We start from the raw sequence: 11777 nt of genomic DNA, 5'->3' as shown, positions 1-11777 counted from the left end.
ATCTGATTTGTAAAACATCACAGACAAAAAGGCATATCTGTCATTTAATGGTAAGCTATTGAAATTGTGATTCCATAGATGTGTCTCCCATCACCCAAATCCCCTGACTATTCTCTCAACTCAGTATTTACATTCTTATATTCAAATACAATCAGTAATATCTTTAAAAAATACAAGTCCTTTTCTATCAGATGTGCACCATTTACGGCTAAAAGGCATGCTAAAAAGCCCAAGATTATAGAATTAAACGAAAAAATAAAAACAAAGATAATTGTGTGTTATTGTTGAGTAAATCACAGTGTGTTATTTAGAAAAGAATAACAAATTAGAAGGAAAAAAAGATTTTCAAAAATACAGATTTCAGTATTTTGAGGCTCTAAGAGAAACAATAACAACGAAACATGGAGGAACAAAAGTCTGCGTTTAAATCGTGTGTGTGTGTGTGTGTGTGTGTGTGTGTGTGTGTGTGTGTGTGTGTGTGTGTGTGTGTGTGTGTGTGTGTGTGTGTGTGTGTGTGTGTGTGTGTGTGTGTGTGTGTGTGTGTGTGTGTGTGTGTGTGTGTGTGTGTGTGTGTGTGTGTGTGTGTGTGTGTGTGTGTGTGTGTGTGTGTGTGTGTGTGTGTGTGTGTGTGTGTGTGTGGGGTGTGTGTGTGTGTGTGTGTGTGTGTGTGGTTAAAACACATCAGCCTGCGCTCGCTCTTTAGCCTTACTAATGATTATTTCTGAAGGTATACACAGTGAAGGTGGTGTTTGAAAGGCACTGCGCGGTGCGCTCCTCTTCTCAGAGGCTGAGTTAACCGTCCCGCTGCCTCCTGGTTCTGCACAGATTTCATGAAGTGAAGGAGGTTTTCCTTCTATAAAACAGCTGTGGGCAGCAGATACTGTGAGTGTCACGGACATGAATTCATAGATGAAGGCAGACTGGTGCACACACTCTCCTCTCCTGTTTTGCCAATCCGGTGCTTAAATAAATAGCTCTACACCCCTGGCCGAAATGTCCTTAAAATGAAGTCCGAGTTTGACATTTTAATTCATGTCCTGCCAACACTTGCAGGACACAAGGCGACACGCACGTTCTAAGCCGTGTCCCTCACTCCTCACATCCCAAACTGCATCCCCAAAAAGTGTATTATGTTGTTACATCGTTTAAGATGTTATGTTTCAGTTGTGCTCTTGATAAGACATTAAAACAGTCAAAACACTTTCAGTTTCCTTTTGCTCCCTCTCCTGTTCACCAAAACATACCATCTGTGATGGAAAAAGAAAGTAATCCAAAAGTAATCTAAAGGTAATCTGATTACGTTACTTTTTTAAGACACGTAACTGTAACTGTATTCGGATTATTTTCAGAGCCATGTAATCAGTAATCAATAACTGATTACATTTACAAAGTAACCCTCCCAACCCTGTGTACGCACTAAGCACAAAAACGGGAGGGACGAGAAACTGCAACACCGTTGGCAGAAGGAAGAATGGAGAGAAATATGTGGAAATAATACCATAAATAAAATCTTACTTCTCATTTATCATATATGAATAATTCATTTTCAAACATTGATTAAAGGCAATCTTAAAATGATTTAACAAACGCCCGTTTGAGACTCCTCAGTGCACACAAAAACATAACTTAGAGAAATAAATATGGATATATTATTTAAAACCACCTCGAATATGTTGCAGGAGGACAGAATTACGTCTAAACTGACGCCGTTTTGCATTTCTATAGGTTGTAGATACGAGCATGGTTTTATATACTATCATGTTTAGTCTGGTTTTATGCCGTTTTCCAAGACTTGATAAGTCGCTCATAAAACACAGGAGGTATGGAAACTTAGAACACCATATGTGGTAAATTGTACAGCTAAGATTTATATTGCGGATATTATCAGCACACCTGAGTCAAATTAACATGTGTATTAAAGGATGTTAGTGGATTCCGTGAAGATTATCCCTAAATCAGTATTTAGGGAACGTTTACAGATAACAGATTAGGCTAGGATTCCGGATAATGTTAGCGACACACGTTAACCACGAACAGCCTATTAATCCGTTCTCCTAATGTTATTTCAACCCAATGTTGTGGAATTAGAGAAAAGGGGCTTCTTAACGTGCTTTTATCCGGGATGGAGGGAGTTAAATATTAGTTAAATATAACATTGGGGCGTGTGATTGTAGTGGGTGGAGATGGTGAAATGAAGATATCCATTTTAGAGTTCAAGCTAGTATAATATAGTTCACGTAACACAATAATAAGGAAGAGAGCTATTTGTGTGATACATCGTTATTGATATAGATTTAGAGTGCATATTTGAGACTTCCAAACAGTAAACTAAAACGTAACTTATGAGTGAGTGTTTTTAGCAGAGCCATATGATGTCCTTGTGATTCTGTTGATTATTACCTGTCTGTATTATGTTGCAGCTCAGCTGATTTTGGATGGATGGCAAAGGGAGAGAGACTTAAGTGAGAGTGAAAGCACAAGGTAAGTTTCAAATAGGTCAGCAACTTCCCATCCTATAGGTTGCTAGATGTATTTAACCCTTTCTCCTTTCTCCCTCTCTCAGCACAAGAACCCCAAGGGGATTCAATGGAGCCTGAAGACCTGCAATGAGACCCTCACCCTGCACCTGAGTCTCACCTCCCAGAGTTTTGCAAGCCTCTCCCTGTTCCTTATTTTTGATTAAACAGACGTTAAGCTTCCCAATGGTGTGGTCTTCCTTTTGTGAAAAATATGATTACCTCACATATGTTGTTGCTGTTGTTGTCTTTTGTGATAGTTAAATTGCTCCTGCTGACTTGAGCCAGCCATTCTTCCCTCCTCTCTGTGTCAGTGGGGAAACTTTACATGTGTACTTCTTTCTCTGAGCACTTGGAGCATCCCCCGGCAGCACAGCAAACCATGGGGGAGACGATATGCCAGGACAACACAGAGGAAAAGGCACAGACAAACTGCATGTTCTATTTCGTATATGGCTTCGCCCTCTAAGGCTATCGCTATTGGGTAATCCCCCTGCGCCCCCGCGCAGCACTGAAACACTTGTAGTCCACGCCCACCCGCAAGGTGGGCCCCACCCTCGGGCCTCCTTCCGGTATAAATAGGAAGGTGGCCCGGCAATCTGCTCCCTTTTTTCTTCAGCAACCGTCAGAGTACTGAAGCACAGGAAAGGAATTAGAGTCATGAGCAACAATTGTGTCCGTGATTGTCCCTCATGTAAAACGGGGTACATCATGAGCTATGATCTACACGCGATATGCGAATCCTGTCTGGGGCCCAGAGCACGCGTACGCGGCTCTCAACCAGCAGGTCGCGTGTTCGCATTGTGCCCGTCTCCCATCAGCCGACAGGCAGCGAAGAGCGGACGCTCTAGCTGCCGTGGCTGAGGAGGACGACTGGCCAGTCCAGGAGCACAGGGACGACAGCCTGTTTCTGGAGCCGAGTGGTGGGCAGGAGTCGGACGACTCCTACCCCGTTTCCCTCCATGGCTCGCCATGCGGCTCTCCCCTCCCCCCTCTCCCCCGGACGGGTATGGCGGCCGAGCACGCGGTCCCCTTCTCCGTTGCCACGGCACTGCCGGCGTTGGGGGGCATCATGCTGGAGCTGCCGGAGATCATCGGCAAGGCGGCAGCCTGCAAGGGTCTCCTCGTTCCCCTAGGACGGGAAAAGGTAGCTCTGGATGACATGGCCGGAGTTTTTTCCCGCGTTCAGACGGGCAGGAGTGACCCGATCTGGCCGCGCTTCCCAGCCATTAGGAGGTACCAGGAGGGGGCTGCGGCGAACCCGAGGACCCTGAGGGCTCCGGTGGCCACCTTTGTTCCCTTCACTAAGGTGGAGGGATTCACTGACGAGGGTTTTGCAACCACCCCCGCTCTGGAGCAGAACTTGATAGCGTTCTTTGGGGTTAAGCAGGCCAACTTGGTCGCCGGACGGCGCCCTGTGTTGGCCTCCCCCAAGGATCAGTATGTCGCCCGCCAGGCTGACCGGGCGCACCAGAGTGCAGTTCAGGCGTCTGCGGCGGCGAACAACATCGCGTTGCTGGCGAACTCGGTGGTTACGCTGGTGGAGCGGTCCACCACCGTGGCTCCAGAGGAGGCGGAGGAGATCGGCAAGGCGGCCAGCAAGGCGCTCACGCTGTGCGCGTCCGTGGCTGTCTCCCAGGCGAGGATCGAAGCGTGGATGACGCAGATCCAGCGCCACCTCTGGCTGCAACAGGCGGCTGTTACAGAGCCGGCCAGGAAGGTCTTGCTGGATGCTCCGATCAGCTCGGAAGGGCTGTTCGGACCCCAGTTTTTGGCCATGGTAGAGGCCATGAAAGCGGCAGCGGAGCAGGCGGATGATATCCGCCAGCACGTTGGCTGGCTCCAGCCTGCGGCGAAGCCGCAGCGGCACCAGCGGCAGCAGCGGCAGCAGCAGCAGCAGCAGCAGCGGCCAACCCGGCCACAGCGGCAGGCAGAGAGACAGCCGAGGCGGCAGACTCGCCCGTCGGCGGCGGCAGGGGCACAGTCCCAAGCCTCCGCCCCCCCACCAGAAAAGAAAAAAGAAAAGTACTCCCGTTCGTCGTCTGCTTCACGAGAGCCGCCGAGGAAGCAGAGCCGGCCCTGACTGTTTGGGGGGGAGTGTGAAGGAAATAAAAGAAGCTTAATTTCCAACCTTTTGTCGTCAGTTTCAAATGGGTTTCACATATCCCCCACTCTGGGTGAACCAGCTGCCTATGACCTATCGGTTAATAGCCAGCAGGGTTCGTTACAAAAGCCTGCACATTTTAATCTATCTGTTAATAAGTTACAGAGCGCAGTAACTATGCCAGCTGCCTCCAATCTGTTGATTAGTAGGCAGCGGGGTTCGCTGCGGGGGCCTGATGGTTATAACTTTTCGGTTATTAAACCACAGACCTCGCGGCATTCCTCTGTCCGAGATCTGCCACCTACACACGGTCACAATAAGCCCATGAGCGCCGTGGTAACGCCTCATGTGGATATTACTGCACACACCTCTACTCATCCTCTGAGCGTGTACGCGCCTCACGATGAGAGTCGGAGTGAAACGCAGCGTGTGGAGGCCCCCTCACAGCCCTTTCGCTCTAGGCCCACCTTGGGTTGCCTCACGGGCAGCGGCGGTGAGGGCTCTGGCGTGGCTCGTCGTCATGACAACCACAACACATCTCGAGCATGTGCGCCCGCTCTCAGAGTGTTTCTCGGAGTGGCAGCGCGTGTGTCTGATGGACAGATGGATGAGCAGGCTGATCAGCAGAGGGTACACCCTGCAGTTCGCCTCCCCCCCCCCCCCACAGTTCAACGGGATAAAGGAGATACGCCTGTCATCCCGGGAACAGTGTCGGGCGCTCCAAGCAGAGCTACGGGAACTCCTGTTGAAAGAGGCTATTTCCAGGGTTCCCCGAGGGGAAGAAAATCAGGGATATTACTCCCGCTACTTCCTTATCCCGAAAAAGACGCGGGGAATGAGACCCATCCTCGACCTGTCAGCGTTCAACGAGGCAATAATGAAAAGGCCGTTTCAGATGCTGACGGTCAAAAGGGTGCTAGAGTGTGTTCACCAGGGAGACTGGTTCACCTCTATAGACCTAAAGGATGCATACTTCCACGTACCCATCATCCCACAACACAGGAAATTCCTGCGGTTTTCATTCCAGGGAATATCGTACCAGTACAACCGTCTGCCGTTCGGTTATTCCCTGGCTCCTCGCACCTTTTCGAAGTGTGTAGAGACGGCATTGCAGCCGCTACACAGAGGAGGGATGAGAGTACTATTTTACCTGGACGACCTGCTGCTGATGGCTCGCTTCAGGGAGGAAGTGGCTTTACAGACGGTACAGCTCATATCGCATCTGTCAAAGCTGGGTTTCATGATAAACTGGAAAAAGAGCTGTCCTCTTCCCTCCCAGAGTATTGTTTACCTGGGTGTGGAATTGAACTCAGCCCGCATGAGAGCGCGACTCTCACGGCAGAGAGTGGAGACGCTGACAGCTCTCCTTCGACGCGTCACACCCGGCAGCGTGGTGACAGCCCTCTCCGTGATGCGGCTGCTCGGCATGATGGCAGCCGACCACGGGGTGATTCCCCTGGGTCTCCTTCACATGAGAAGACTCCAGAGGTGGTTTATTCGCCTACGCATCGACCCCGTGCGACAGAGGAGGCGCATAGTGGTCATCCCTCTGTCCGTGGGTTCAGACTTAACCTATTGGAAAAGTCCCCACGTCCTGTCAGAGGGTGTGGCCCTGGGCAGAGTTACGTCACACATCTCGGTGTTCACAGACGCATCTCTCTCAGGGTGGGGAGTAGGGTGACCACCTGCTAAGAAGCCCAAGGGGGGACAAGGGGTATGTTTCTGAGGGACAATGTGGGACACTGCCCGGCGCGGAAGTGGTTTACCTATTTCTAGCACATACCATCTTACATAGTACATTAATAGTGCCCTATTCCACTAGACATGTGTAATATCTGATGTATGTCCATCAATAGGCCACCAATGTGTATTTCTTTCTAAATAAAGATTCATAACATTTTGAACAATGAATTGGCAAATGCTATTTAACTTAAGCAATTTATTCACTTCAAGCAACATTCATGAGAAGGTTCCAAATGTTTTTTCAGTATAGACACAGGAGTGCGAACCCATCAACATCACAAGGTGACAACAATGCAAAAAGTTGCCAACATAAAATCCTATGCAGAACAATGACATTTTCACCTAAAAGGCAACTGTAACCTAAAAATGGTAAATTTGCAACCCTGTAAACAGTCCACCAATGTTCAAAATCAATCAAACTACATCTTAGAGAAATGGGATATTAACTAGTTTTCTTCAGGTTTCTTCTTGAACTTGTATTTCTTGTTGGAGCGTACAGCATTGAGGAGAGCCTTCTCTTTCACTACATAAGAGTAGAAGTCCTTGCAACTGAATGTGAAGTTGCTCTTCACCTGGATTTCTGACTTGATGAGGTTTACCGAACATCTGTTCCTTGTGTCTGTCCAGCATCCTGTCATCAGTGAAAAGACCCTCTCCACTGAAGCATTGGTGATTGGTACACTCAAGAGGAAAGAAGCTAATGCTGTCATGTTTGGTGTGTGTGTGTGCTTGAGTAAGGTGGCCCACTTCTCAACGACTGAAGCTTCTGACTGCACAATGGCCTGTTGGTGTGGCAGAACAACACAATACTCATCATATAGTGCATCCATGTCCAATTGCTTGCTTAGCTGCAGGACTTCTACAGCTTCACAGAGATGGGTGAAGTTGAATGGGCTCTTCTGTAGTGCCAGGCTAGCCACTTTCTTCTGGTAGTTGGAGTCTGAGAAGTCATAGCGCTGCTCCAGGTAAGTGAGAGAGGACTGGTAGAAGTTGCACATATCCTCTCTGAGCACAGCTGCCTGCCTGTCTGGAAACTCCTGGAAGAGTACACCCGTCTGGGCCCCAAAGAAACCATCACTCTGTCGTTGCTGTAGCTTGGTTTTTAGGGTGAACATCATATCGTAGAGCTCACAGACAGTCCCATCTTCTCGCTCCAGCACCAGCACAGTGTCGTGGAAAATCTTCAGCGCATTGCTGAGGAAGGACAGGTAAACCTAAAAGAAGTAAGATGAGTCAATGATCACTCTTTGCATTATCATAATTTCTCTTATCCCTGTTGAATGCAATTCAAAATAATTACCTGTAATTCAAGGGGGTTGCCCTCACCATCCTGGTCATCCCTGAACAGCCGCCATAGTGACTTTGGGCACTGTTCCTCTCCCAATGAGAGAAAATAGGCCTTGATAGGAGCCCAGCAGTCATGAAGCCTCTTCACTGCAGGCCACAGGCTCAGCCATCTTGTGGGCACATGTCTAAGCAGGGACTGGTACTCTATCTCCACAAAGGTGTGAACTGACTTAAGTTCCTCAACGCGTTTGGCAGATGAGGAGAAGTGGCTAAAGGTCTTGTTGACAACATTTTCTATGTCGATATTTAGCCGATCTCCTGCGTGTTTTGCATTGTTGTGAACGATGTGGGCCACACAGTTTGCCTTCAAAATAGAACTGTTGTTCTCTTTCAGTTTCTGGAAGACAGAGTTGTATCTCCCATAATTCACACTAGCATTGTCAGCACTATACGCAGATATCATGTCTAGTCCCAGTCCGTTTTCCTCCAGCTTGGTGACTATCTGGTTGTGGATCGCGTAAGATGTTTCATCACTGTCATCATAGAAATCAATGACCTTCGTCTGTACTCCCAAGTCTGGCGTCCAGTAACGCACTGACAGTGGGAAGAGCTTGGTGTTCCCATGATTGGAGGCATCTGAAGCCACTGAGAAGAATGGCGTGTGGGCTGTGGAGACACACACAGATGGGGTGAACTTGAGAGAGATTCTCTAAAAACAGATTATTACAAAAATACAAGACACTACTTTACTGTTTTGATCATTATTGATTTTATATAAATATAATCTATACAATTATTTAGGCCTACATCTTTTCAAAAATCATAGTTGCTTTTTTTTGTGAAATCATATAAGGTACACAGAGCCTGGTTTCACAAAGGCACGGAAGAGCCTTTAGCCTTTATGTTTGCGTTGGCTACTGATGCTATTTAATTTCATTGAAGTGAAGGAAACGTTGACTTTTAACATAGTAGAAGAATATCAATATGATTAGACATCAGTTAGCTAACGTCAGATAAATAGCTAACACAATATTACATCCATGAACATAACTTTAAATGTACCTTTAGTTGTTGCCTCTCGTTGCTCATGTAGTGGTCTTTTGAGGACTTTGAAACAATCTTCGACAGAGGCAGGGGCAAGCACATCAGTGACAATAGCTTCTGCCTTCGTCCGACCACAGGCCATCCTCTTGGCAATGTCCGAGTCCGGATAAATCGTTGGGGCTAGCTTTATGCCACAATCTCCTGCTCGATATGATGTAGCGTGTTGGACAGTGTGATACACACTCGTCACCTCTGCAGCAGTGACTTTGTCAGCTAGACAGTCGTTTTTGGGTCGGAGGAAAGCATCCATAGATTTCGATGTCTCTTTTTGTTGGACATTTTTCTTGTGTGTGTCAGTCAGTCTGTGTCGTTTGACATCGTATTCGCCTCCATGTCCGATTGAGAAGGACGTTTTGCAAATGTCACAGAAAACCCTCTCACTATCCCCCTCAACAGCCTTCAGCCACACATATTCCCTCTCCCACTCTTTCCTGTACCCACACCTTCTCTTTTTACTTACTGGTGCTTCAGACGCCATTTTCTATAGACAAGTTCACGCGACAAAACCACGGGTAGCGCGGCATAACCCTACACAAATGCACTTCATTTCCGCCGGAAGTCTTTTGCACAGCGTCTGTCGCCGCGCGTGCGGCCGTTTGCTGTCATGACGACGACGCAACATTTGACAACCTAGTCAGCAGTTATACTGGGGGGTGGGTGTGGCAACTGTAGCGTGCTGAACTAGTCTCAAGTAATGCTAGTTTGGCTGCCAAGAGCTCAAGAAGCTAGAGCGAGCAATTCTTTTTTGAGCAAGCATTGATTATGCGTGACATGGTCTCAATTTGCGGGACGCATGAATCGGGGTTCAAACGCTGTGCGTGCACGCGCTACGCGGGACGGGTGGTCACCCTAGTGGGGAGGAACGTGCATGTCGCAGGCAGTGGGGGGACAGTGGCCGACTCACATGTCCTTCCACATAAACGTGCTGGAATTGATCTCCGTACGGAGAGTAATTCAGCATTTTGCCTCGCTGCTGCAGAATCAACATGTATTGATTCGCACAGACAACAGAGCCGTGGCAGCCTACATCAATCGCCAGGGCGGGGTACGCTCAGCGCAGCTTCTGAACACAGCAAGACGGCTGTTGATCTGGGCGCGCGCGCACCTACTCTCCATCAGAGCACTGTATGTGCGCGGCGAGTTGAACAAAGGGGCAGACCTCATGTCCAGAGGAGGCCCTCGCCAGGAGGACTGGAGCCTACACCCCGAGCTGATCGCCCAGGTTTGGAGCCGGTTCGGGAGGGCGGAGGCGGATCTGTTCGCCGCACGCGGGAACGCGCAATGCGCCCTCTGGTTCTCCCTGTCAGCGCGGGACCTTCCCCCCCTAGGGGTGGACGCGTTCGCACATCGTCCATGGCCCAGGGGACTGCTGTACGCCTTCCCCCCAGTCCCGCTGATTCCCCGGTTTCTGGACCGAGTGCAGGAGGAGGGGCTGTCAGTGATCCTGATTGCCCCGGAGCGCACGGGCGCTTCCTGGTTTCCATGCCTACAGCGTACGCTGTCAGGCAGATCGTGGGAAATTCCGTGGCGCGGGGACGCTCTCTCGCAGGTGGAGGGAGCGATTTACAGTCACCCAGTGATAGGCCAGCGCCTATGGGCATGGCCCCTGAACGGGAACACCTAGAGAGGTTGGGTCTCTCTCAAGATGTTGTACGCACCATTCAGGGCGCCAGGGCCGCGTCTACCAGAGCGACCTACACAGCCAAGTGGGCAGCGTTCCAGCGCTGGTGTGTAGAAAGAAGCCTGGACCCCACTACGTGCCCCCTGCCTCACGTGCTGTCATTCCTCCAGCTGTTGTTGGACAGGAATTTGGCTTTCAGCACAATCAAGGTATATGCCATGTCATCTTGTCACGTGGGTTTCGGAGCCGGGACGTTGTTCAGTCACCCCCTGATGAAACGCTTTCTGCAAGGGGTACGAAGACTCAGACCGGTGTCACGCGCACTGGCGCCTCAGTGGGATCTGGCTTTGGTGTTACGAGCACTAAGCAAAGCCCCATTTGAACCGTTAGAGCAGGTTCCCCTTCAAATGTTATCAGCCAAAGTAGTACTGCTTTTGGCTCTAACATCAGCAAAAAGGGTAAGTGATCTATCCGCTCTCTCGGTGGCCCCGTCATGCCTCCGGATCCAAGGAGATGGGAGTTCGGCTGTGCTACGGCCTAACCCAGCCTTTATGCCAAAGGTCATCACAAGCACTTTTAGGTCAAGAGTGATCACCCTGGATGGGTTTTTTCCGCCTCCTCATAAATCGGAGGAAGAAGCCACATCTCATCTCCTCTGCCCGGTGCGCGCGCTGTCCTGCTATGTGGCGCGCACGGCGGCCTGGCGCCGTTCTCAGCGCCTGTTCGTGCACTATAGAGAGCGCTCGATCGGGCAACCTCTGTCTGCACAACGGCTGTCACACTGGCTGTGTGAGGCTGTGTCACAGGCATATGTCTCCTCTGGGTTGGAGCCCCCGGAGAACATCAAGGCGCACTCCACCAGAGGAATTTCCTCCTCCACGGCTTTGCACGGAGGAATGTCAGTGGAAGATATTTACACGGCTGCATCTTGGTCTTCCCCCTGTTCATTTATTCATTTTTATTTGAGGGATGTCTCCCATTCCTCTCTGACACACCCTGTACTGGGTGTCCTGTCGGGGTGAGTGATGTCAGGGAGCCGGCTGTGCGCCTCTCTCTCTCCTGCCTTTTGGCATTTCCCCTGAGGGATGTTCCTTTTTCCTCTAACACACTTTGTACGGAGTGTCTGGTCAGAGTGAGTGACGTCAGGGATCCAGCTGTGCGCTCTCCTGCCTGTCTGCACGCAGAGAGCTGCTGTTCCCCCACTACGATCGCAGGACGAGGTGGGACTTTCGTCTCTACTTTCTCACAGCGGCCGGTATGTATTGTTCCCAGCCTTCACCCCGTTGGGAAGATAGGCATGTTTTGCTATGTTCCAGGTACGGTGATGAGCCATTACGCATGGCACATCAGGCAGGGGGGTGTTATTGAGCAGGTATGTCTGTGCTTCTAGTGCCGGGCGGAC

General features: G+C 49.7%; 1 protein-coding gene and 1 long non-coding RNA gene across 2 annotated transcripts; one reads left to right on the top strand and one right to left on the bottom strand.

The window, feature by feature from the left end:
- Positions 1-1681: 1681 nt before the first annotated feature.
- LOC307017406 lies at positions 1682-2699 on the top strand. The gene is made up of 2 exons (XR_013802176.1): positions 1682-2481; positions 2564-2699. It is a non-coding gene; the product is annotated as an uncharacterized lncRNA (long non-coding RNA).
- Positions 2700-6301: 3602 nt separating this feature from the next.
- On the bottom strand, positions 6302-9540 carry LOC307017409 (uncharacterized protein). The gene is made up of 2 exons (XM_079646995.1): positions 7664-9540; positions 6302-7577 (listed from the first exon to the last, which is right to left on the bottom strand). Exons 1-2 carry the CDS (start codon positions 8111-8113, stop codon positions 6810-6812), a joined length of 1218 nt encoding a protein of 405 aa, XP_079503121.1. The 5' UTR covers positions 8114-9540; the 3' UTR covers positions 6302-6809.
- Between the last annotated feature and the right edge of the window lie 2237 nt (positions 9541-11777).

This window comes from Notothenia rossii (genome assembly GCF_949606895.1).
Source record: "Notothenia rossii genome assembly, chromosome: 8".
Lineage (NCBI taxonomy): Eukaryota > Metazoa > Chordata > Actinopteri > Perciformes > Nototheniidae > Notothenia > Notothenia rossii.
Note: the sequence above shows the minus strand (reverse complement) of the source record. Positions and strands in the feature narration are given on the sequence as shown.